This window comes from Peromyscus leucopus, chromosome 17 (genome assembly GCF_004664715.2).
Source record: "Peromyscus leucopus breed LL Stock chromosome 17, UCI_PerLeu_2.1, whole genome shotgun sequence".
NCBI classification, from domain to species: domain Eukaryota; kingdom Metazoa; phylum Chordata; class Mammalia; order Rodentia; family Cricetidae; genus Peromyscus; species Peromyscus leucopus.
The window spans coordinates 52,807,721-52,833,682 of NC_051077.1; the positions used below are offsets into that span (position 1 = coordinate 52,807,721).

The 25,962-nt window shown below is 54.4% G+C and overlaps 1 protein-coding gene and 1 pseudogene across 2 annotated transcripts; both read left to right on the plus strand.

The window, feature by feature from the left end:
• The first annotated feature begins 1,222 nt into the window (after window positions 1-1,222).
• Ap1m1 (adaptor related protein complex 1 subunit mu 1) lies at window positions 1,223-25,962 on the plus strand. Of its 2 annotated transcripts, XM_028893505.2 has the most exons (12): window positions 1,223-1,394; window positions 8,676-8,832; window positions 13,687-13,754; window positions 14,812-14,942; window positions 15,175-15,322; window positions 21,113-21,239; window positions 22,199-22,341; window positions 22,604-22,675; window positions 22,964-23,122; window positions 24,669-24,794; window positions 25,045-25,120; window positions 25,376-25,962. In XM_028893505.2, exons 1-12 carry the CDS (start codon window positions 1,353-1,355, stop codon window positions 25,396-25,398), a joined length of 1,272 nt encoding a protein of 423 aa, XP_028749338.1. In that variant the 5' UTR covers window positions 1,223-1,352; the 3' UTR covers window positions 25,399-25,962. The 2 variants fall into 2 exon arrangements, with proteins under 2 accessions (XP_028749338.1, XP_037067693.1); XM_037211798.1 differs by lacking the exons at window positions 24,669-24,794; window positions 25,045-25,120; window positions 25,376-25,962 and adding an exon at window positions 24,556-24,662 and having other exon boundaries at window positions 1,244-1,394.
• On the plus strand, window positions 6,355-8,665 carry LOC114709575 (annotated as a pseudogene).

The following is a 25,962-nucleotide window of genomic DNA, read 5'->3' on the forward strand; positions in this document are numbered from 1 at the left end:
TAATAACACACACAATATATGTTAAAAAAAAATAGTGGAGGGAAGTGGGCTAATATGATCAAAATATAAACTATATACATGTATGAAATTGACGAAGGATGTTAAAAAATTTTAAACTGGGTCTTACTATGTAACCCTGGCTGACCTAGAACACACAGATCTGCCTGCCTCTGCCTTCCAAGTGTTGGGATTGAAGGCACACATTACCATCCTTCACTAAAACGTACTACTTAAAAAAAAAAAAAAAAGACAAGTTATGTGTCCGTGTACATGAGTGCAGGTGTCCAGAGGCATCAGATCACCTGGAACTGGAGTTACAGGTAGTTGTGAGGCACCACACGTGGGTATTGGCAACAGACCTCTCTGTTGGGAACCACCTCTTGGTAGTTAAGAGTGAATACTTCTCCAGTCCTAAAATTACTTTTTAAAAACTGAAAAAGGGGCAAAAAAAAAAAAAAAAAAAAAAAAAAACTGCAAGTAAAGGCTCCTGCTGCCAAAACTGATGACCTAAGTTTGATCTGTGGGATCCATATGGTAAAAGGAGAGAATTGACCCCTGCAAGTTGTCCTATGACCTCCCTGTGTGTACAGGAACACAGACACAAAGAAAGAAAGGAAAAACAAAAAAAACATGGGGGCGGGTGTTGAGGTGCTGGTTTGATCTGATGGGGGAGGGACGGTTAAGAATGACAGAATTCAGAGAAGGGTAATCGGCCACACTTTACATTAGGCACAGTGGCTAAGTAACACACGTGCTAGTCGCCTGGGTCCATGGGGCAAGCCGGGGTGGGGCAGTCACTGACAGGTGACACCGACAGGTGACAGGTAACTACTGATAAGGTTTGATTGCCATTCAGAGACTGACTTCCTTTAATCGCCACCTTACAGCGAATCACAGCTGGTGACCGGACATTAGTTTACTAGACTTCTGCCGAATGCAAGGCTGACCCAAATCGGTTCCGCTTTCAGTCTCTCCACGGCAGCGGGTTGGAAAGCGCCCACCCTCCTCCACCGCCAGTCCGCCAGCCACAGAAGGGAAGCTGCCCTGCCCAGGGCCCGCCCACCTGGAGGCCCCACCCACCGGGAGGCCCCGCCCACCGGGACTTACTTCCGGCCCGTTCCGGCTGTGGGCGAAAAGTACTGCCACGAAGTTCGCACTGCGCCTGCCCTTAGTCCTTTGCGCACCTGCGCACTCGCGGCTTTCCCCTCAGACCGGACATAACGGTCCACGCGCTGCTTCATGGACCGGAAGTGGAGGGGAAGTGTCGCGGGGCGCGCCGGGCCTTGCTGAACGCCGGCAGTTCCTGCCGTTGCCGCCGCCCTCGGCTATTGCCGAGGCCTTCCAAAGCCGCCATGTCCGCCAGCGCCGTCTACGTACTGGACCTGAAAGGCAAGGTACTGAAGGGCTCGCCCCCCTCCACGTTGCCAGGCAACAGCGGAGCCCTCGCCCTGTCGGGACCCACCCTGTTGCTAGGTAACTGGCCGGCCGGCCCTGCCTGGGCGTCAGGCAGGCGGGGCAGCCTCAGTTGCCGGCCCGCCCTGTTGCTAGGAGACGGCCGGTGGTCTCTGCGAGTCCCGCCCCGTCTCTGGCTAACTTGGTGGGCTGTGGTTGCTAGGAAACCGCCCGCTTAGCTCCTTTCCCGCCGCGTGCGCCCGGGTCCGGGGCTTGGCCTCCGCTTTGGGCCGGAAGCCGAGGACCCCGCGCGACCCTTGGCCGGAGGCGTGGTGGGGACTGTGTCCTCGGGGCCGCCCTCCCTCCGCAGCCTGCAGGCTCCAGCGCTTTCTCCCTAGAGCAGCTGCGCTTCCTGTGACATTGAGTTTAGAGAGGAGGGCGGTAGAAAGGCGGTTTTTACCGAGGGGGAAACCGACTGCCCAGAGTCACGCCGATGACTGGGAAGTAGCGGTCTGAAAGCCCCACCCCAGGCGTCCTGGCTTTCAGCTGATGCTGTCAGAGAAGCCAGCAGGGTGCTAAGCCCCGGGCCGCCGTGGGTGGCCAGAGACCGACACATAAGCTCAGTCACTTGAAAAGGCACCGATAAATGGATAACTGTTGAGGCCGTGTGTGCGTAACGGACTGGCAGCCCCAGCTGGGAGTCAGAAAGAGCTTTCCTGTCTGGGGGAAAACGAGACTGCTGAGACATGAAGGCCCTGGACAGAAACAGGACTCGGGCATCTTCCCCAGGAGTGTCTGTGGAAGAAAACTTCATTTGTGTGTGTTTGTGCGGGTTTGCACGTGTGTGTGGAGGAAGGAGACCCTGCTACCCCTACATGGGCTCTTGTTATCAAACTCAGTCACTAGACTGATTCAGCGAGGCTGCCTGGCCTTCTAAGTCACTTGGATCTCCCTGTCTGTACTTCCCAGCAGCACCTGGCTAACCCTCACCCCTTGGTTTTATAAGACATGGTTTCTCTGTGTAGCCCAGGCTGTCCTGAGCACACTCTGTAGACCAGGCTGGCCTTGACCTCAGATAGGCTTGCTCTCCCTCAGGAATGCTGGAATTAAAGGTGTGCACCACCACCACCACCACCACCACCACCACCACCACCACCTGGCTCTTTTACATGGGATCTGGGTACGACTAATTTATGGTTTTGTAATGCTGAGGATATAACCCAGTGCCTCACGTCTGTTCAAGGAGTGCTGTGTTGGGGAGCCACAGTGTGCTCAGTACAAAAGCCTCTTACAGGAATGTTTGTTCAGCCTTCAGAAATGGCTGTCACTTTCCCTCAGTCCATCAAGGTCGAAGGCAGGTGGCCAGCCTCTAATGTTGGGAAGCTACCAGAACAGGTCTGACCGTAGTAAACACGTCCAACATTCATCAGTGAAAGAACACTGGTGTTCAACCCACATGGAAGAGCTGGAGGTGGTCAGAAGTAAAGAGGTGGAGTGCCCCATGTTTTCCTTAGTCCCTTGAGTATGTGCCTGCCTTGGATGCCACCCAAGGTCAACAACTGGTGAGTCCCAGATCTGGGCTTCCTCCACAGCCTTCTGGGAACCTGGTAGGCGCAATGTTCCCTAGGCCTATGGCACATGCTCTGCCTTCTGCCCTGGCCTGGAGGTACAATGGGCTGCCTGTTAGGGCTTGCTTGTTCCTTTAGCCAGCACCCCATTGGCACCTAGCAGGTGCCCCATCCTGGACTCAAGCTATAGAGCTAGATTAATGTGTGGACTCAACCCATCTCTGCAGCTGAGGTATGTGACAATAGACAAACCCGTGACCTCTCTGAGCTTTGCCTTCCTGGCTGGTCCAAAGAGTCTTATCTGGGTTACTATAAGGTGAGACAGGCCTAGCCCTGCACAAGGCCCACAGAGCATGCTATTTAGACTCCACAGGCTTCTTGGCCTAGCAGGAAACAGTTGGACCAGCAGCTTAAGGGTTGCTTGCCTTCTGTTTGGCAATCAGACAAAGTTACAAAAGACTTCCAGGCAGAACTGGGCACCTGAGCTGGTTCTGAAGAGGTGACAGGTGTCCCAATTAGCATGCAAGGTATGAAGCAGCCACAGACTAGTGGTGGCACCTTAGGGCTCCAATGGGAGGAGGCCCCAGGGCCACTGCAGTTCCAGGAAGGAGGCCCCAGGATGGGGTGTGAGCAGACCTGCCTCTGGAAAGCTTCCCAGGGAAGCTGTAGATCTCTCCGTCTCCTTCCAAAAATGAAGACAACCTCCTGACAATGTGCCAGGCTGAGCCTGATCACCGAGGGAGCTCACGTGGCCGCCTCTGGACAGCAGGAGGTCTTCCAAGAGTGCCTGACTGCTGTTTGTTTCTTCCCCAGCTGCCCTGCAGCTTCCCTGCTTGGCAGCGTGGCCCTGGGGACCCCAGGTCTGGGGTGCTGAGCTCTTGGTTTCCCCTCCTTCTCAGTGCTGTTCTTCTGGACACTGAAAACAAAGCCCCAGGCTGCCCCCTGTTATTCACAAGGACCTTTGTAGTCCAGTTCTCATAGCCCCCCAGCACAGTGTCTTTCTGTACACATGGTCCTGGCTCATTCCACTTCAGCCAGTGGGGACTCCAAGCAGGTCCCTGGACGATCTGTCTGCTTCTGCCTTGGGGCCTTTGTACTTGGTCCTGTGGAGAGTTGTGTGGCCTGGCTTCAACTCAAACAGCACCTCCTCCAGGAAGCCTTTCCTGCTTGCCCTGGCTGAGATCATGTTTCAGCCCTTCCTACCCTGACCACACTTCATCTTTTGGCCCAGGCTGCTCACTGCATCACAAGCATGTTTATCTGTCTGTTCCCTTATCCTGGGACATTCTTGAGAAGAGCAGATACTCCCAACTCATTCAGCACTAGCTTTCGATGCCCAGAGCAAAACCAGGCTGTCAGACCGAACTCAGTACGGGTGCTGTGCTAAGAAGGAGAGGGAGCCATGGGAAAGACAGCGTGTCACCTGCTCTGGTGGAGAGGGAGGGACTGAATGACAGGGTGTACCTGGAAGATGTCCAGAGTGCAGCTGCTATGGGGCCATAGGGCGTCCTGGAGGCCATGGGTCTCAGAGGTCAATGGTGCTGCTGCGGGGACAAATAGTAGGAATGTGACCATCACCCCTCCCCTGGGGACAGGCAGCAGGGAGAGGAAGGACCGTGGAGTGAGAGGATGGCAGAGAGGAGCTGTGGCCTCAGTGTCTCACCTGCCCCCCTCAGTGCCACACCAGCTCAGAGGCGAATTCCCTCCCCGAGTCCCTAGGGGTTTCCTAACACCCCCTGCCATCTCATCAGACTTTGAGAAGGTGGGGCGAGCGGAAAGGTTTCCCCATGTTTATGTCCAGACAGCTGTGACTGCAGGAACCACGTCCTCCGTGGCTGCCATGGTGGTAGCAACCATATGGGCACATGGCGCACATTTGCTGAGCAAGCAACCCTCTGGGCAGCCCTGGTGAGGTGACCTGTCAGGTACTCCTGGCTGACTCTAACCAGGCCCGTCCAGTTCCTGGACACCTGGGGGAAGTGGGCTCAGAGCTGCCGAGGACAGCAGTTCCCAGTGAGCACAGGAAGTGGATGGAAGTGAGGATGTCACTTAGAGCCTGACGCTGCTCTGCCTGCTGTGTTACCGCAGGCAGGCTGCTCCACCTCTCTGGGCACTGGCATCTCCCTGTCAAACCAGCCTACCATGTAAGAGATAGCAAGAGGACTAGGAGTGGGCAAAGGGGAGGCCCTCGGCCAGGGCATCAGACCCAGAGCTCATCCGTGGGTGCTGTGTCCCCACGGGCCCAGGTTAGGAAGGGAACTACTTTCACCTCACTGCCCCGGCTGTAAGCAACAGACAGACAGAATGTTTTCTGAAATGACAGCTTCTGAGGCGGGCGGTGCCTTACAGCAGGGCAGCTCGGGAGCGCTGCGGCATTGCCACAGCCGGCCGGCCATGCAACAGCAGGCGGTGTGACAAGATGGGCACTGGACCCTGAGTACCCCGGCCCTCCTCCGCCCTCACCCACAGCTGCCGCTCACGTTTCCATCCCATTTCCTTGGGGTCCTCCAGGGTGCACTTCTGTCTGTTCTTTCAGGGTGCACAGTGACTCTGAGGGCAGAGCCGACCCTGGGCATCTCAGAGTCCCGAGGCCTGGATCTGTGTTCTATATCTGTGCTCAGCTAACTCTGTGTGTGTGTGTGTGTGTGTGTGTGTGTGTGTGTGTGTGTGTGTGTGTGTGTGTGTGTGTGTGTGTGAGAGAGAGAGAGAGAGAGAGAGAGAGAGAGAGAGAGAGAGAGAGAGAGAGATTGGGTGTGAAGAGTGCAGGTGCTGTGGAGGTCAAAAGAAATCAGATCCCCTGGAGCTAGAGTTATAAGCAGTTGTGAGTTACTTGATGTAGATGCTGGGAACTGGACCTGGGCCTCTGAACAGCATTGGACCTAAGCAATGAGCTATTTCTCCAACCTCTAGGATTGATTTGTTTGTTTGTTTGTTTGTTTGTTTGTTTGCTTGCTTGTTTTTTGAGACAGGGTTTCTCTGTTGTAACCCTGGCTATCCTGGAACTCACTCTGTAGACCAGGCTGGCCTTGAACTCACAGATCTATCTGTCTCTGCCTTCCAAGTATACCACTATGCCTGGCAACCCTGGGATTTATTTATTTATTTATTTATTTAGTTAGTTAGTTAGTTAGTTTTGGTTTTTCTAAGACAGGGTTTCTCTGTGTAGCCTTGGCTGTTCTGGAACTCACTTTGTTGATCACACTGGCCTCAAACTCAGAGATCTGCCTGCCTCTGCCTCCCAAGTGCTGGGATTAAAGGCGTGCGCCGCTGCTGCTGCTGCTGCTGCTGCTGCTGCTGCTGCCGCCGCCGCCGCCGCCGCCGCCGCCGCCGCCGCCGCCGCCGCCCGCCGCCGCCGCCGCCGCCGCCACCACCACCTCCAGGCTCATATGCCGCCGCCACCCAGCAACTCTGGGATTTTTTTAAAGACAGGTCCTCACTCTGTCTGGTCTGAAGCTTACTCTGTAATCTAACAGGAATCCCCTGCCTCTGCCCCCAAGCACTAGGATTAGAAGTGTGTGTCACCATGGTTGGCAGAGTATTTTCAGCAGGGCAAGTGCTTGCTGTATAACTATAATGGTCTGAGTTCAGATCCCCAGAACCCACATAAATGCCAGGTGGGTACAGTGCCCCAGGATCCCAGGAGCATGCTGGCTAGCCAAGGTGGCAAGCTCTGACCTCAAGTGAGAGACCCTGCTCAGTATGTAAGGTTGAGGAAAACACCCCATGCCATCCCCTGGCCTCCACACTCAGACTCTTGTACTACACACACACACACACACACACACACACACACACACACACACACACACACACAAAGGTGTTGCATGTGAACTGGCTTTGGTGACTCATGCCTATAATCCCAGCACTCAGGATTGCGATGAGTTTGAGGCTAGCCTGGGCTACACAGTGAAATCATTTCGACAAAGCAAAAGCTACAGGCGTCTTTCTTGTCAGAGCAGGCTGTCCACAGATACCCAGGCACTGTGTAGAGATTGGAGGGCCCTCAGATTCTGGAATCCTGGGGTCCTGAAACCTAGCTGTGGAGTGCTTTGGGACGTTACAGACCCAGATGCTCTGTGCATCTGTTGAAAGACACGTCCTTGCCTCTAGTCCAGGTCTGTTTAAAATTCAGCCACTCATATATGAGGGCTAGGGTGGTAGCTCACGCCTGTCATCCCAGCACTCAGGAGGTAGCAGCAGGAGGAACAGGATTTCAGGGTCATCATTGGCTACATAGTGGATTTGAGACTAGCCTGGGCTCATTAGGTCCAATTCTGCTCTCCTTTGAATGTCCTGACACACATAGCTTCTTCTCTGCTGTAAGTGTCCCCAGGAGGAGCCCCTGGGTCATGTTTAACTCTGGGGTCACTTGCTGAGGGGCCACTGTCCTTGCGATATGGTCGTCCTCATTGCACAGTCTCTTGGCGGTGGGCAGTGAGGAGGAAGACAGGGCAGGGCTACGCTTGTGCAGGCCTCAGTGAGTTCCATGAACTTGGACTCCTTGGAGATTGGGTGTCTGATGCTGTCAGGAGAGGCAAGTGCACCAGCAGTCTGCATGGAGTGTTCATGGAGCAGGGCTTGCCCTGGGGTCTGAGGGATTCGGTCCCTCCCCTCTCCTGCCCTCTGACTGCAGGAGAGCCTTGTGGTGGAATTTGCCTGGGGTGGAAGTCAAATTGGCCTGAGGTCCTGTCCCTTCACAGATGGTTCCCACCCCGACCCAGGCACTCAAGAGTGGAAGCCACTCTTGGCCTTGCCAGAGCCCACCAGAGAAAACTGACGCTCTGGTCCGGTCATACCTATGGGGGACCAACCTGGTGCCTCCGGGAGATGCACGCTCCCACCAGGCAATATGCGGGAACCCAAGCCTCCAAAAAAGCACTGTGTCCTGGCTCCGCGGTGGGGTTATCCAGAAGGGACTCCAGTGGAGGCGGTACCACTCTCCCCTCGGCGCCTCCTCCTGCATCTGCTGGACTGAAGTCACACCCTCCTCCTCCTCCGGAGAAGTAGTGAAACAGATTTCCCAGCCGAAGTCAGTCTTTGACAGGTTGCAGTATGACATCATTTCCTTGGTGCATTTGTAAAATACTTCACCCACTGAAGACCATGACTCTTTCCAGTGCTACCCTGCTTTTGCTGGTGTCCTGCACCTGGAAGTTGTGATGCTAAAGGCTCATCTTATATTTTCTGCCCCATGGACCATTTCACTGTTTGACTGTGCTACCGGGAGATCGTATTTACAAACTGAGACATTGTACCAGGTGCCCATACTGCAAAATTAAGATGTCTAAGTCACCCACTAAAGCCATAAACCAGTTTGTGCTAGGATTCCAGTCATGTGTCACCAGCACACCCTGCTTATAATTCATTTTTGGACATGAAATACCAGATTTAAAAGAGCTAAAGTATTATGATATAATGACTGTGATTTCACCTCCAGAATTTGGATGAATTTAGGACGTGGGCAAGATCGGGTTGTAGACTTCTAGGACTGAAGGCCATGGTGTGTGTGGATCATGGTAAACTCACCAAAGCAAGTAATGCCCTTGAGATGGTCCTGCAGAAGCCAATCATTGCTTTCTTTTGTTGATACGCAGGCTTTACTGTATTCCATTCAAATTTCATAAAACCATTAATGTCCAAATGAATTTTGTCTTGTTGCTGTGTTAGAGAAAAAAAAAAGAGTGGAAGCCACCCCTTCTTTCCTTCCTGTTGCAGGTACTCATCTGCCGGAACTACCGTGGGGATGTGGACATGTCAGAGGTGGAGCACTTCATGCCAATCCTGATGGAGAAGGAGGAGGAGGGCATGCTGTCACCTATCTTGGCCCATGGCGGCGTTCGCTTCATGTGGATTAAGCACAACAACCTGTACCGTATCCCTGCTGCGGGGCAGGGGCTTGGGGGTGACATGCCTGCCCACTGGCACAGGACGGCTGGGCAGCCAGAGGGCACATGTTTAGGGAATGCTAAGTATTCCAGAGCTGCTGAGCAAGAGTGGGGGCCAGCCGGGCCCAAGGGTGGCTTTGGTTGGAGACATGTCATGTTAACAGGGTTCGTCTTTGGACGGGGTGGCCCGATTGTCAGAGGCAGGGGTGGAGAAGTGAGGGAAGTGGGGTCGGAGTAGGAGTGGGGAGTTCTCATGTGCCCAGCATCCCCAGCCCGTCTTCAGCCTCAAACCAAGCATGGAATGAGTGCACCACCACTCGGGGCTTGGGCTGTGCAGTGAGCAGTGGGGAGCACCAGCTCTGCAGCTGCAGGCCCCTCAGGGTCAGTAAGTAAATGTGTGTGTGCCCCACCCTCCCACCCAGGCATGCTCCTGGAGCCACAGGTTAGCTGTGGTGATAAGCGCCCCCCCCCAAGGTGGGTCCCAGAGACATCCCCATCTCTAGAAGCCCTGAGGATAGCGCTGGAGAGGATATAGATGGCCTAGAACCCCTAAGAGAAAGATGGTTGTCACTTGAAGCCACACTCTAGGCTGTGGCTGCCCAGTTGCAGGAATAGGTGAGGTGCTTGTGGACCAGCAGATGGGTCCCTGCCACTATAGTACACAGTGTGGCAGCAGGGGCATAAGAGGGCTCCACACACACGCACACGCACACACACGCACGCACTGGGGCATCCCCCCTACTGCCCCCCCCCCAACTGTGGCCCTGTGAGTTCCCAGCTTATAACTGGGGCAAGGCTCAAGTGGACACGGCCTTCCCCCTCCTTCCCGGGCCTTCCTACCCAGGGCATGGGTGTGGCATAAACAGGGACTTGGAGACTGGCCACAGGCCTCCCCAATAGCTCAGGCTGATGAAAAAGGGAAGCACGAAGCTCCTGAGGGCTGGCAGGCACATTTCGCCAGCACAGTTGTTGTGAATCTAGCGGCCTCAGGCAGCTGGGGAGATCTGGAGGTTTCTGTAAAAAGTGTGATTGGCCTAGTGTGGTCTGCAAGGCTAGGAAGGTGCTGTATGACAGAACTTCTGCTGGGGAGACATTACATCAGTAGCTCAAGACACACCAAAGTATGGATACCAGCAGAGTCCAACTTGGTGAACCAATGCATTTACCACAGTTACATATAGGATTATGGGTCACTTACAGGGGCAGAGATGACTCAAAGACAAATGCATCTCCAAAGCCCACCCCAGCATAGGTGACAACTCAAGAAGCTGGGAACCTGAGTCCCTGCACAGTCTACAGGCAGCTCAGCAGGTTAGAGTGTCCCTTCCAAGTGCCTCTGCTCTAAACTTCTGCCAGGCAGCTGCCTCTGCTGGGCTCTGCTCTTCCAGGTAGCTGATCTGGTCTCAGTCTTCTTTGCAACTTTGCTTGTTTACTCTTGGGAAGAAGAGGCCTAGTGAATCTGCTCAGTTTCAGGGACTTCCTGAAGCTGTTTGGAGTTGTTTACTGCTTAAGGAGCTTCCTGCAGGATGGAAACTGCATACAACACTCCACTCCTTCCCCCAGCTTTAACGTTCTTCCCACCCCGTTCCACTGTGGTCCCTGACATTGGAGGGATAACTACAAAGGTCCACTTACGTTAAAAATTAAGCCACTGTGAGGAATGTTGGTTTTAAATGAGGCGCTTTTACTCTGTGAGGAAAGGTCACGAGGCACAACAAAACCTTTACTTTTACAACAAAAGCTTTACTGGGGGTAGGGGACAGAAGAGAGCGTGGCCAGGCCTGTTGGAAAGACACATGAGGAGAAGAGAGGAAGAGAGGGGAGGAGTCTGTGACTGGCTTTTTAAGGATTTCCCTGCACATGCCCATGTGGGCTTATGGAGCTACACCACGCATGCGCAGATTGCGTGACCACATTGTGCACGGATGACGTAAGATGTAAGCCCCCTTGCTTGGCTACTGAACTGTGCATGTGCGGTCATGCAGCTGGGGGAGTGGCCGGGAGTTCTAACAAGGAGTTTCACCAGTTATGTATGAGTTGAGGCTGACAACATTGGTGATTGGTAAACACACATGTTTAGAAGGTAGTTTGACAGGCACATCACATCAACCTGGTAAAACAGTACAAGTTGCCTTCTCATTAGGACCTGGAACCTCCCCAGCCACAGGATTTTGTCCTGGCAGATAATATCAGATGTGAACTTCCTCTTGTGGAGCAGACCTGAAAGCCAATAGAAAGACTTGGTCTTATCCATGATCACCAAGCCACTACTTCCCAGTCAGGCAAGTGTTGCCCATCGTGTGGGTATTTTAGCATGTAGGGTCCATAGCTGAGCACGAATGTTGGTGACAGTTCACCAGCATCGTGCATAGCCCCTCTGGCACTTGTAAAAGCCAGCCAGCGGGGTGGGGATTTCCAGTTCAGTCCCAACTTTATTTCTCCATGTCCTGCAGTCAAGGTGTGCAGTGTCTTAAGCAATAGGGTCTTTCCTCTAGTTCTAGCATACAGCCAACAGCAATATCAATAGCCTTTATGGTTTGTGAGACCTCGGGATTCCCTGGCTAGCGAGTCACAGGGAGGTAGAGAAGGAGACCCACACACAGCAGGGGCTTCCTCCTGGACCCTGTATGAGGTACAAACCACACTCAAACACCTGTCTTCACAGAGAGATCCTTTATTAAACAGGGAAGAAAAGTTAAAAGGACTGCTTTCTGACTCAGGCAGAAAGCAGCAGCAAATGACCTTGCAGTGTAATTTTAATGAGGATAGGAAGGGGAGGTCTGTGATAGAATGGACTCGGATGCTGTAGTGAAGGAGAGAGGGCATGGGGGAGAAGGGGAAGGTGTATTTGTGCCTTTGGATAGGAGACGGACGTGGCACATAGGCAAATAGCAGTTTATAAAGGTGAAGGGGGAGAACCCTCGTGTTAGGGTGGGGTGTTTCATTTTAATTGGGCATGTCAATTAGGTGAGCCAAAGGGGGCCTCTGATTGCTGGACCTTGGTAATCAGCCTCAGGAGGAGGAAATGGCCAAATAAAGGAATGGACCTTGGTAGCTAGTTTTAGGAATATGATCTAAGGGTTTGTAGAAAGACCGAGGAAATGGGGAGAAGGCCTTTCAGAGTCCCATGCTCCAGTGGGCTGGTGTCCCTTCAGGCAGCCCACTCCTGGCACTAGGATTTTCATTCAGTAACCTTATGGCCTCTGGCAGTGTCTTTTTCCATCCATGTAGGGTACCGTTTGTATTTAAACTCTGTGTTAACAACCCATTTTTTCCTTTTATTTTTAATTTTCTCTAATTTTCTATTTTTTTATGTGTAGGGGTATTTTGAATGCATGTATGTCTGTGCACAGTGCCCATGCAGACTAGAAGAAGGTATTGGATCCCCCTGGGACTAGAGTTACAGCTGGTAATGAGCCACTGTGTGGGTGTTTGGGATTGAACTCAGGTCCTCTGGAAGAGCAGCCAGTGCTCTTAACCACTGAGCCGTCTCTCCAGCCCCCATTTTTCCTTTCAGTTAACCGAGCCTCAGTTGTGTTGTAAGGTAGGTGGTTGTCTTCAGCCGAGTTCTGTCCGTCAGCGTTAGTGACGTGGCTGTCTCTGTCACTGTCTGTTCTTCATGGACACCCATATGTAACGCTTAGTTGGGTGAGACCCTTAATGGGGGCTTCCGCTATTGCTCGCTTGTAGAGGGACCTGTATGGGCTCAGCACCCCCAAGACCAAGTTCTCAGCACAAAGGAAATGTATTTGCCCCAGAGGGACAGAGGGCAGGGAGTAAAAGACAGAGACGAGAGATAGAGGACAGGGAGAAAGGGAAGGGGACAGGAAGGGATATTTGTCCCAGGGGACAAAGGACTGTCTCTGGATTGACTTGGCCCATAGGCAAATGGCATTTTATAAAGGTAAAGGGGGAACCCATGTTAGAATGAAGGGTTTAATTTTAATTGGATATGTTAATTAGGTGAGCCAAAGGGGGCTTTTGATTGCTGAATTCAATACTTCGATAGCTGGACCTTGATAGTTACTCTCAGGAGGAGGAAGTGGGCCAAATAAGGGGATAGACTTTGGAGGCAGCTTTAGGAATGTCATCTAACGATGTTTAGCAAGGCAGAGCCATGTTTGCCATGCTTGGGCTGGCTAGAGTCCCTTCAACTTGCACGAAAATGCTTATAAGAGATTTGTGACTGTCTCCACACTGGTGAGGAAATATTTGCATCCCTTACTGATAGGCATAGGCCCTGTGAAATCTATCTGCCAATTTCTCAGGGGACAGGTTGGTGTATGTATGAATGTATGTGTCCTATCCATTTGCCCAGGCCTCGTGTCTTTAGAGAGCATACAAAATAGTAGGACATTTCTCAGGAATGCCAGCAGATGGAGCTATTTTCCAACCTGTGTTGATTTCCCTGTGACCAGACTTCATATGGACCAGTGGGTAGCTTCCAAGGGTACCTGAAGGGAATGGCCCATACTGTGGTCTGCTCTGAGCTCCCTCTCTGGGGGAGTAGAACTGTGTAGTGTCTCCCCAGGGAGAGTGTTGCCGCACAGTAGAAAGACACAGACAGGCCTGACCCTGGTTGCTTACTTACCCAGCTGGGCTCTTCCAGTCTTGCCCCTAAATGCAGCATCCAGAAGCCACCCCTTAAACCTTCCACTGCCTGTGTCCCCCAAGGCTCTGCTGACTGCTTACCATTTGTCCCTGGCCTGGCTCAGACTGGGGGCTTAGTCCTAATCTTGGGCCCAGTGGATGGCTGGAGTGCAGCTGGGGCAGGGAGACTTGGGGGTTCTATAATGTGATATCCCAGCCCCAGAAGGCTCCTTGACTCTGCCACCATGCAGTGGTCGCCACTTCAAAAAAGAACGCTTGTGTGTCGCTGGTATTCTCCTTCCTTTACAAGGTGGTGCAGGTAAGGCCCCCAGCAGTGGGACTTCCTCCTGGGAAGGGCTTTGAGTGAGGGGTTGTAGCATTGTATACCCAGGTGATCCTAGGCTGGGAAGCCTCAGCCTCCTTGCAGGTGAGGCCTTTGGCCGTCATTGCATCTCCAAGAAAGTGATCAAGATGGGGAGACATCATGGCTGTGCAGATGTACAGGGACAGGAGGGTGCGCAGTGTGATCCAGGCCCTGTGCCTGGACATAGGGGTTGGGGTCAGTTAGGTGCACGGACTGGGCCTTGGGGACATGTGGGAGTGTGCAGTCTGATGCTGGTGTGTGCACAGCTTTGCCTGGGACACCTTTGGATTTAAAGCAGCCCCCAGCTGCTGAGTCAGCTGGGCTGAAGGCAGCAGAGCTATGGGCCCTCTGGCTTTATTGCTGCTGGGATTGAGCAAGGGCTCCAGGGCTGGCATTGAGTTTCCACTGAGTGCCTCTGGGGGTCAGGAACCCTCTCCCTGTCTCTCCTCCCTCCCTTCTTGGGCGCCTCTTAGCCGAGGGCTAAGGATGGAACAAAGAGCCCGCTGAGAGAGTCCCCACGTGGCTTCCTTCTGAGCAGGCCCACTGCGAACAGCCTAGCTTTGCCACCTCTGGTGTGCAGGATGTGATTGGGGTGCTGGGGTGAGCAGGGCCGTGGGCTGTATCTTCCCCGGTGCTGGCCTTTCCCGCTTGTTCTATAACCTGCTTGCTGCAGTGTCCCTATGAAGACAGTGTCCCTATGGTGCCCCTCTGGGTCCCTCCGTAGCCTCCCAGCTACCCACAAGAATGGAGATGCTTGCCTACAGCCAGACAGCCAACACCTTAGGGAGGTGAGCAGCAGCCTTGAGTCAGATCGACACCGTCAGGATTAACTGCAGAGGCCTCACAACTGCAGTGCTGATACAGGGTCACTCTTCCGGCCAGTGCCTGTGGTCCCTGTTCAGACCCTTGCGTTCAGGGCATGTGTCATCACCCACTGGGAGTGTCACCCACAGGGAGGGCCAGAATGGCCCTCGGGTCTGGGCTGAGGCCTGCTGTGCTGCGCCCTGCCCAGGTTTTCTCCGAGTATTTTAAAGAGCTGGAGGAGGAGAGCATCCGAGACAACTTCGTCATCATCTATGAGCTGCTGGACGAGCTCATGGACTTTGGCTACCCACAGACGACAGACAGCAAGATCCTGCAGGAGTGAGTGCTGTGTTCTCAATTGCCAGCCCAGCAGGGCAGGCAGGTTGCTCTGCCTGTCCCTGCTGTTTTTTGGTTATTTTGAGACAGGGTCCTGGTCCTCTGCCTCTGCCTCTGCAGTGCTGGGCTGATGCAGGGACTTCCGGTGGTTGGGCTCCCCTGTCCCCTAGCCCCACCCCAGTGTCAAAGCCCAGCATTTCATGTCACCTCTGTAACTGAGCGGGTGGCCCCATAGGTACATCACTCAGGAAGGCCACAAGCTGGAAACGGGGGCCCCTCGGCCCCCGGCCACCGTCACCAATGCTGTGTCCTGGCGCTCAGAGGGCATCAAGTACCGGAAGAACGAAGTGTTCCTGGACGTCATTGAGGCCGTTAACCTCTTGGTGAGCCGCCTCCTCTCTTCTTTTCCTAACTTGCCGTCTTCCAGGGTGGAAGTGAGAGAGAAAACTGAAAACCAGCAGAGCCCTGGGTGTGTAGGTGGTAACCTTACCCGCCTGCAGCAGGCGCAGGGCTCCCTCTGCCAGCCCCCCTCTCATTTAGAAGCTGTAGGGCCAACTTTGTGGTGGTTCTCAGGACAGTGAGGTAGGGGGACCCCAAGTTCCAGACCTTCCTGGGTCACACTGTCTCAGAAAAACAAAGATAGAAGGGGCACGGAGATGACTGAGCAGGTAAGGAAGGGGCTCCCACAAAGCCTGCCCATCTGGGGTCCATCCTAGGACCTACGGTGGGAAGAGAGAAGTGACTCCTGCAGGTTATCCTCTGACCTTGTGTGCGCAGTTGTGCACACGCTTGCACACACACACACACACACACACACACACAAATAATAAATAATTACAATTTAAAGAAATAACAGGGCCAAGGAAATGGCTCAGTGAGCCAAGTTACTTCTCAAGCCTAATGACCCGAGCCCCACTCCAGAGGCCTCAGAAGTGAAAGGAGAGAACACCACAAAGTTGTCTTCTGATCTCCACATAGAGGTGGGGGCGCCCTGACCCAGTCATGTACACTCATACATAGTGAAAAATAGGTATACCAGCAGAGTGCTTGTGTTCAAGGGTGAGGACCCAAGTTCAGATCCCAACACATGAGTGGAAGCTGGATGTGGTGGCGTGCACTGTAACCCCAACCCTGAGGGGGCGGGGCCAGGAGGATTAGCCCAGCCAACATGAGAGGTCCAGCTCAGGAGAGACAAAGGATGCCTCAAACAAAGGTTGGGGAACTCTGGCCTTCACATGCTCACACATAGGCATGTGCACACATGTGACAGACCAAACCCATAAAACGTAGAACGTTGGGAAGCCAGCTCTGTCACCAGGAGACCAGGAGTCTATTGCCACACCAGAAGACCGCACACCCCAAGACTGCTACTCTTCTAGAATGCTGAGATCATGGGTGGCTTGAGCTTTTGGCTTCTGTGTTCCTTGCTTGGTGTTTGGGTTTTGTAGTAGTGGGTGTGGACCCCAGGACCTGTGCACACAGGCTGTGTTGGTTACTTGTCTAACTGTTACAGAATACCTGACATCTTAAGGGAGGAAGCGTCCCTTGGACATCACAGCCCGTCATGGTTGGGAAGCCGTGGTGGCAAGTGTGTGGACAGCTGTCACACAGTGTCCACAGTAGGAAGCAGAGCCATGGCGGCTGCAGTGGTACTGGCTTCCTTCCGCCTTTTCACTCATCCAGAACACCAGCTCGTGGGATGGGGCCCTCCCATTCTGGGGGGGGGTGTCTTCATACCTCAGTTAACCCAATCTAGAAACTCCTGGACTGCCTTTGCCCAGAGGTCTGTCTCCTGGGTGACTAGAGCCTGCCAGGTTAATAATCCGGAGTTACATCAGGCAACAATTTTCATCACGTGTGTGTATCTGTGTGTGTGTGCATGTATTTGTGTGTGTATGCATTTGGGGGATGTCTACCTGAGAGTGCAGATGCCCACAGAGGCCGGGAAAGGAGAAGGATCCACTGAAGTTGCAGTTAGAGGCAGTTGTGAGCTACCTGACATGAGTGCCGGGAACCAAGAGCAGAAATGCCACCTCCCAGGTGCTGGGATGACAGGTGTGTTCCATACACCCAGATCCCAGTGCTTTTTATTAGTTTTTGCATAGTGTATGCTTGTAGCTAGAGTTTTCCTGCCTTGCCCACAGTCAGGACAAATCTCTGTCACCCGCCAGTCCCATAGCCGCTCAGACCCAACCAAGTAAACACAGAGACTTATATTGCTTACAAACTGTATGGCCGTGGCAGGCTTCTTGCTAACTGTTCTTATAGCTTAAATTAATCCATTTCCATAAATCTATACCTGCCACGTGGCTCGTGGCTTACCAGCGTCTTCACATGCTGCTGGTCATGGCGGCAGCTGGCAGTGTCTCTCCGCCTCAGCCTTCCGCTTCCCAGAATTCTCCTCTGTCCTTGTCCCACCTACTTCCTGCCTAGCCACTGGCCAATCAGTGTTTTATTTATCGACCAATCAAAACAATTTGACATACAGACCATCCCATAGCACTTCCCCTTTTCTTTTTTTAAAAAGGAAGGTTTTTAACTTTTATACATCTCCAAAGCCAGCTTGGTATATTTGGGAATTTAGGCGTAGCTTCTCTTACTACTTCCTGCTGGAGGGGGGCGCTGTATCTTATGGGGACACAAAGAAAATTTTAGGATCATGGAGTAGTCCGTGAGACTGTATCGTCTGAGCCAGTTGCCCTGAAACGATTCTGGATGTTGGATCATCTGGGCCATGGTGTCATCGGAGACCTTTCAGGTGGTCTTGGCTGGTCAAACCTGATGTATCTTAATCTGGAACAAATCCATAGCCTCTGGCTTTCTGTAGAAACAAAAGCAGAGCCTCTTTTCCAAAGCAACATATCCTTATATCCAAATTTTGAAGTCAAGGTACCTTTAAAATACACATTTTGGCATAACTCAACAGCTTTTGCAATCAAATGTTTTTCATTTACCAATATCAAAGAGAACATAATCCAGATTCTCTGTGTGGTAGCCATCTTTATGTGGCTTATTTTTTATATTACCTTGAGCCTATTGCTTTAAACTGCAGCCTTTTAAGCCTGAAATGGTGCTGTGGCTGCTGGCTCCGCCCACTTCAGCTTCCCAACATGGCGGTGGTACGTTTTCTGCCAGCTCTGGGATCCATCGTGGGTCTATGCTTTTATCCAAGCAGCGTGTAGCCCAGAAACCTCCTTTTTTTGTTTTGTACTAGCAAAGGCTAAATCTACCATGCAGCTTAATGTGCCCCTTGCAGAGGCCTCATTCCCGCCATACTGCAGATCGAGCTTGCACGCTAGGAACCCACCAGTAACTCAAACTGGCAGCTGCTGCTCATTTGAGAGAGACAATTAGGAAGCTGTTTTTAGCTCCGTTTTAGAATCTTTTCTCAGGTTTTAGGTGGAAACTCTTGCCAACTCGTTGGGCGCCATTTGTAGCTAGAGTTTTCCTGCCTTGCCCACAGTCAGGACAAATCTCTGTCACCCGCCAGTCCCACAGCCGCTCAGACCCAACCAAGTAAACACAGAGACGACTTATATTGCTTACAAACTGTATGGCCGTGGCAGACTTCTTGCTAACTGTTCTTATAGCTTAAATTAATCCATTTCCATAAATCTATACCTGCCACGTGGCTCGTGGCTTACCGGCGTCTTCACATGCTGCTGGTCATGGCGGCAGCTGGCAGTGTCTCTCCGCCTCAGCCTTCCGCTTCCCAGAATTCTCCTCTGTCCTTGTCCCACCTACTTCCTGCCTAGCCACTGGCCAATCAGTGTTTTATTTATTGACCAATCAAAACAATTTGACATACAGACCATCCCACAGCATATGCTCTTTTTAAAATTTATTTATTTTTACTTTATGTGCATTGGTGTTTTCCCTGCATGTATGTCTGTGTGAGGATGTCAGATCCCCTGGAACTAGAGTTACATACTGCTGTGAGCTACCATGTGGTGCTGGGAATTGAACCTAGGTCCCATGGAAGAACAGCCAGTGCTCTTAACCGCTGAGCCATCTCTCCAGACCTAGTGTATGCTCTTACAACCTGTTTCCTTTGGTTTTGTTTGTGTTTGTTGTAGTTTGTTTCTTGTCAGAGAGTCTCACTATATATCCCTGGCTGGCCTGGGATTCTCAGAGATCTGTTTGCTTTTGCCCCCAAAGTGCTGGGGTTAAAGCTGTGCACCTCCATACCTGGTCTTGGTTTTGTTTTGTTCTAATACAAGGTCTCTATTTAGTTCCTGGCTAGCCTGGAACTCATGGAAATCTCTGGGCTAGATGAAATGGCCCTGCCTTTTTGTTCAAAGCAAAAGAATTGGACGTGCTGCTAGATTCTGGTGCTGACAGTCTTTTCCTCCTGTGAGTGATCTGAGCAGATGTGAGAAGTCAGTAAAGGATCGGCCTGGCCTTGGACCGTCTGGCACTAGGTGTGCAGTGAGCCCGCACCCAGGAAGACGGACAGCAGTACCGTCCTTGAACGCACAGATGTCTGCCTGCCTCAGCCTCCCCAGTGCACCCCCACGCCTGGCCGGCTCTTCATCCCTCACTTAGGCTTCCCCCATGTGTTAGTTGCTTTCTCTTGCTGTGGTAAACACCATGACCAGGGCGCCTTACGAAAGAGAGTGTATTGGGCTTATGGTTTCCAGGGTTAGGGTCCATGATGGCAGGGACAGCAGGGCAGCGAGTGGCAGACTCGGTGTCTGGAGCTGGAAGCTGAGCCCCAGCCGCAAGCATGAAACAGAGTAAACGGAATGGCCTGAGGCTTGGAAACCTGAAGGGCCATCTCCAGTGACGTCCGTCCTCCAGCCAGGCCGCACCTCCTGAGCCTCCCGAACAGCACCAACTGGGGGACCGGTCAAATGCCCCAGGCTAGCAGGGCGTTTCTCGTCAGACCACCACACCTAATCCATCTGCTTTGAATTGCCTACAGCTTATTCAGAGTGAGTTCTGGTAGGAACCTCATTTTTAAAACCTAATCTGAGATGGTGTCTGGTAGCGCCCATCTCTTCCAGTAAGTGGAAGACTGAAGCAAGAAAGTCAGAATGTTGAGGCCAGTCTGAGTTCCATAGCGAGACTTCATCCCCCAAAGGACGCATTTTGACGTGTGTGTGCGTGCATGCGTGCGTGTGAATGCAGGTGCGTGAGTGCTACAGTGGAGGGCAGAGGCCGACAGTCTTGGGGTCAGTCCTGACCTTCCTCCCTGTCCGAGGTGGCCCTTTGCTTGTTGGTTGCCGTACCCAGCAGGCCTGGAGGCCCAGGCGTGCGTCCCACCTCCACTGCAGGTGCTTACCTAAGCGCCGGCTTCCTGGGCTCTGGGGACTTGAACCGAGGCCCTTGTGCTTGCACAGCAAGCACTTCACTCGCTGCGCCACCCTCCTGGCCCGCCTCCGACCGGTCATTGGTGTGTTTAGACCGCCTCGCTCTGTGAGTTTCTGGACTAAGTCTGCTTTCTGCCTTCTTGTCTGGTCCTGCTCTCCCTCTCCCTCCTCCTCTCCTGTGGGTCACGGAGACGTCTGAGGGTTCCATTGTTTCTCCTTGTGCTTCTGCCCTTGTCTCGTGCTGTGCTTATCTTCGTGGCTTCTGCAAAGCACCAAGAGCTGCGTGTTAGAGATGATGAATAATCACACTCAAGACGGTGCTCCCTCGAGGACCGCCAAGGACCTGGGAAGTCCCTGAGGCTCCCCTGTCGTCACCCAGTGCAGTGAACGCTGGCGTGGACCTGCCGAGATGCTTGGGGTCGTGCTGGTGTGCCCTGCACCCACCTTTCCTGCGCCTCCTTCCAGCATTGGGCTGCAGCTTTGGCAAACGTGCCGGGAAGCAGCAGCCGTGTTTGCGCTGTCACTTGGCAGTCTCCACGCCTTGGTGCCACCCAGAGGTGGGGTCTGCTGGTGGCCCGTGGCCGGTCCAGGTTCAAGGGGGCCCTGTGGTGCTGTCATGACGACATCACCAAACACATAGTCAGTGCTGTGCGTGTAAAACTGGGCTTGGGTTCCCATCTGCTTAGGCGAGTGCCTCCCTCTGGAAGTGGGGTATCCCAGCCCTCCATGCTCTGGGATCCTCACACCTGCAGCCAGCTCATCTGCTTGTCCTCCTCAGGACAAACTCTAGGGAGGAAGTGGGTTTGCAATTGAACCAGCCGTGATGGAGGTCACACCCTACATGGTTCCCACTGTCCCCAGGTCAGTGCCAATGGCAACGTGCTGCGCAGTGAGATTGTGGGCTCCATCAAGATGCGGGTCTTCCTCTCGGGCATGCCTGAGCTGCGCCTGGGCCTCAATGACAAGGTCCTCTTCGACAACACAGGCCGTGAGTACCCGAGAACAGTGCAGAGGCTGGATCAGTCTTGCCCCAGGGAGGCGGCCTCGCCTGATCCCAAGGGCATGCTTGCCCAGTGGGACGGTCCACTGCTTTCAAGTGCCAGGTTTAAGAAAATGCCTTGGGTCGCTGGGGTGGCTCAGTAAGTAAAGGTGCTCGCCGCCAAGCCCCACGCCCTTAGTGTGATCTCTTGAGCCCATGTGCTGGAGGAGAGAGCAGACCAGTCAGCGGTCAGCACTGACCCAGCAGACCTGGGTTCAATACCCACCAGCACCAAAAAGACAAAGATCCAGGCTGGCGTGCTGGAAGTGCCTGTCATCCATCACTCAGGAAACTGAGGTGGGAAGAGTGAGTTCGAGGCCAGCCTGGACGACAGTGTGAAACTGTTAAGGGTGACAGAGAGCTAAGGTCTGAGTACTTAGACGTCTCAGTGAGGCCCAGCCTGCCCCACAGTCAGAGCCTGGAGTAGAGCCTGGCCCCATCCTCGTCCCCTTCCCTTTGTCCGTGGGCTCTTTCTAAGGTGAGGCTTCCACAGGTGGGCGTGCCTAGGCTTCTGTGGGCCTTCACTGGCCACATCACGGAGGCCCTGGTTGAGGTTCCTGGCCCCTCACAGCCTCCCAGACTTGCTAGCTCTGCCTGGGCCCTCTGAAGTGGGTGACACGTAGTGCCACCCACGGCTACTTGGCAAATATGCCCTGACCAGCTGCTCTGTGGCTGCTGAAGACACATGGCACAGGGAGCCCAGACCCCAGGACTCCATGCCGGTGTTAGGCTGAGATGTGGAGGCAGGAGGATGACAGGCAGTTGTCTAGGAACTGGTCCCTTGTGTATACAAAGGCCTGTCTTGTGGGCACGGGGCAGGCTCTGGTCTGCCGAGGTGGTCGTAGCAGTAGGAGCCAGAGCAGACACGGGGACCTCAGCCTGTGCGGCTTCACCCCTGCCTCACACAGGAGGGAAGAGCAAGTCAGTGGAGCTGGAGGACGTGAAGTTCCACCAGTGCGTGCGGCTGTCGCGCTTTGAGAACGACCGCACCATCTCCTTCATCCCACCCGACGGAGAGTTCGAACTCATGTCCTACCGCCTCAACACCCACGTGAGTGCCTCCCACTTGCAGGTTCCCAGGGAAGCTCAGCGTCAGTTCTGGCACACCCTCTGGGCCACCTTCCAGCCCTGTAGGGGAGCGGAAGCCTTAACCATCAGTGCTGGACTTCTTGGGCAGACGCTGGGCAGTGTGATAGCTGCTCCTCCTTCATGGGGGCCCAGGAGGCTGCCCCACCGCTTGCCTGAAAAGAACAGGCCTCAGTTTCCCCTCAGGAAGTGGGACTTGGTGTGAGAACCTTCCTCCTTCCGCACAGGTAAAGCCTTTGATCTGGATCGAGTCCGTGATTGAGAAGCATTCCCACAGCCGAATCGAGTACATGATCAAGGTCAGTGGGAGGGTGGGCAGCCTGTCACCTGGTGCTGGTGCAGCAACAGGAAGCAGGAGAGACTCATCCTGCAGACACTCACCTTGTCCTGGAGGGAGGGACGGGCGCCGTGGAGGCCTGGGACAGGAGGAGAGTCAGGTGTGGGCACTGCCTGGAAAAGCCTAGGGGTAGAAAGTGGGAACCCACTGCCAGGCAGGGACTGTGTCGCCCTGGTAGGTGCCTGGGTGGGGGGTGGCTAGACTCCCTTCCCTGCATCCTCCAGAGCCTCTACCCGGGGCCTCCTTGCAGGCCAAGAGCCAGTTCAAGCGGCGGTCCACAGCCAACAACGTAGAGATCCACATACCAGTCCCCAATGATGCTGACTCGCCCAAGTTCAAGACCACAGTGGGGAGTGTCAAGTGGGTCCCTGAGAACAGCGAGATCGTGTGGTCCATCAAGTCCTTCCCGGTGAGCCCCATATTCGCCACATGCCCCTAAACACGCCCCACCCCCCATGGAGCTGGAGTCATGGCTCAGCAGTTAAGAGGCTCTTCCAGAGGACCCAGGTTCAGTTCCACAGGGCAGCTCACAAGATCTGACACCCTCACACAGACACACGCAGACAAAACACCGATGCACATAAAAATAAACACACACCCCCATACCAACCCTGTTCCACCTCTGGGACAGCGTTTTTGGGAGCAAGGAGCAGCCCCGGGGAGTGGCATCCTGAACACGGGTACAGCGCCCCTCTGCACCCCAGCAGGGCTGGGGGAGGGCGAGCTAGAGATCCATCCCAGGAGAGCTTTCTCTTGGTGCTCCAACACAGCCACGGCAACATGTGTGGCGTTTTCTACAGATCCTCTTTTCACATGGAAGTTGTTTCGTAGTTTTGTTTGGTGGGGACTTTGTTTGAAACAGGGTCTCCTTGGGTAGCCTCAGTGATCTGCAGCTCACTATGTAGCCCAAACTGACCTCCTAACTGTAGCCCAGGCTGGCCTGAAATTCATCATGTATCCTAGTTTGGTCCAAAAGTTACCATGTAGCTCAGGCTGACCTCAAACTCACCACGTATCCCAGACTGGCCTTGAACTTGCCACCATCCTCCTGCCTCTGTCTCCTGCATGCCATGTCACCAGACCCAGCTTACACTCATCTGCCTGTGTTTTCCTATGGGTAGATCCTCTCTCCATTTCCTCCTCACTTTGTTGGGTGCCCGGAGTTAGAATGTTATTTCACCATCTCCCATGGAGATGAAACGGTGTCCTTCATGGCTGGGAGCTGATGCGGAGAACCTGTGCCCGAGCCACGGCTCAGTCCTGCTGCACCCCAGCTCCTAAGCAGGGCCCTACTCACAGCTACTTCTGCACCCCTCAGCCTGAGCTCGGGACCAAAGGCCATGTTGTCCCAGATAGAGCTAGAGCCGGGGTGCCAGGCACAGAGGACAGCCAGGCCTAGGCCTGAAGCTCCTCCTGGCCAGGGCAGGCAAGGGTCCCATCCAGTCCTGACGGGCCCCACTCTCAAACCGCCTCCTTTTATTGCTGGGCTTCTGGGAACCTAGCCCACCCATCCATCGCTCTCTGCTGTCACTCTGCCTGTTCGGAGTCCCCTGGAACCCTTTGCTTTTATCTTACCCTGTTCTGAGAGCAAGTGGGAGGGCCGTGCAAGGGAACGCACCACGCTCCCCCGCCCGCCCCCCCCCCCCGTGTGCCCCCCGGCTCCCTTTCTCACCAAGTGGGAGGGCCGTGCAAGGAACCCCCCCCCCGTGTGCCCCCCCGGCTCCCTTTCCCACCAAGTGGGAGGGCCGTGCAGGGGAACACCCCCCCCCCGTGCCCCCGGCTCCCTTTCCCACCATGGCCAGTCTGGCCGCTCTGGCTTGGCAGCGCCCTGTCTCTCCCTAGGAGCTGGTGGAGCCCTTCACAGCCTGCCCAGCTTCGGCTCCTGGGAGCCTTGGGCCAGCCTGGGGCCGGGCAGCTGGGTAGCTGCCTAACCGCCTCCTGCGTTGGCTCCCCAGGGTGGCAAGGAGTACCTCATGCGGGCCCACTTTGGTCTTCCCAGTGTGGAGGCCGAAGACAAGGAGGGCAAGCCTCCCATCAGTGTCAAGTTCGAGATCCCCTATTTCACTACCTCTGGCATCCAGGTATGAGTGCGTCAGGGCCGGCTGCCTGGGACGCTTGAGCCCAGAGTCACAGCAGAAACCCAGCCCCCCATCCTGGCATGGGGTCTATTTCCTTGGGGCCTCTCAGAAGGTGTGTGGGTAAGGGACACATTCTGGTCCCCTGAAAAGCTGGGTCTTGGCCACTTCTGACAGCCCCTCATGCTGTGCCAGGCCTGCCCCCTTGGATGAGGGTGATAGTGGGGTGCGGCAGACTCAGGGCCTTTGTGTCCAGGTGCGCTACCTGAAGATCATTGAGAAGAGCGGCTACCAGGCCCTGCCCTGGGTTCGCTACATCACCCAGAACGGAGGTGAGGACTGCCCGCTGGGCGGGACCTGCACAGGTCTTTCTGGGCGGGGCTTCCTGTGTGGAGCTGGGGGTGGGTGCCCCGCGACCCCGTGTGGAGCTGAGGGTGGGTGCCCCGTGACCCCGTGTGGAGCTGAGGGTGGGTGCCCCGTGACCCCGTGTGGAGCTGAGGGTGGGTGCCCCGTGACCCCGTGTGGAGCTGGGGGTGGGTGCCCCGTGACCCCGTGTGGAGCTGAGGGTGGGTGCCCCATGTTTCTAGATTACCAGCTCCGGACCCAGTGAGGGGCCCCTGCAACCAGCCCAGCCCACCCGGCCTCAGGACGCACTTGCCACACGCACTGGAACCGAAGCTGGAAGGTGGCTCTGGACACAGCAACAACCCTCCTCCTCTCAGTTCTGCGTGGACCCACGCAGAACCCCCTCCCTGGTCCCATTCTGATCCAGGGCGGAAGGAAGGGCCGGCCAGCCTCCCCCAGAGACAAGCCAGCTTGAGCCTCGGCTCCTGGTGCCACATGCCCGCCACTCGCCTGTGGGCGCCATCCTCACCCACCACCAGGCACTCGTTTGGTTGCCATTTGAGCATGTTGATGGTGTCATTTGTCGCTGTCCATCCCCTGTCTACCTGTGTCCTGTGCAGTCACCCCGCTGCACTTGGAGCACCTGCCCCTCGGCGCTGGCCCACGTCCAGGGTAGCTGCCTGGCTGGCTCTGCTCCCATGCCAGCCCTTGGCCACATCAGTGTTTCCCCGAGAGGGTCCCTGGCCAGGCACGGGCTACTGTCACTGTACAAAGCCACCTTGCCCTCCCCCCTCTGTGACAGTTACATTAAAGTCCATTTGTTACTGTT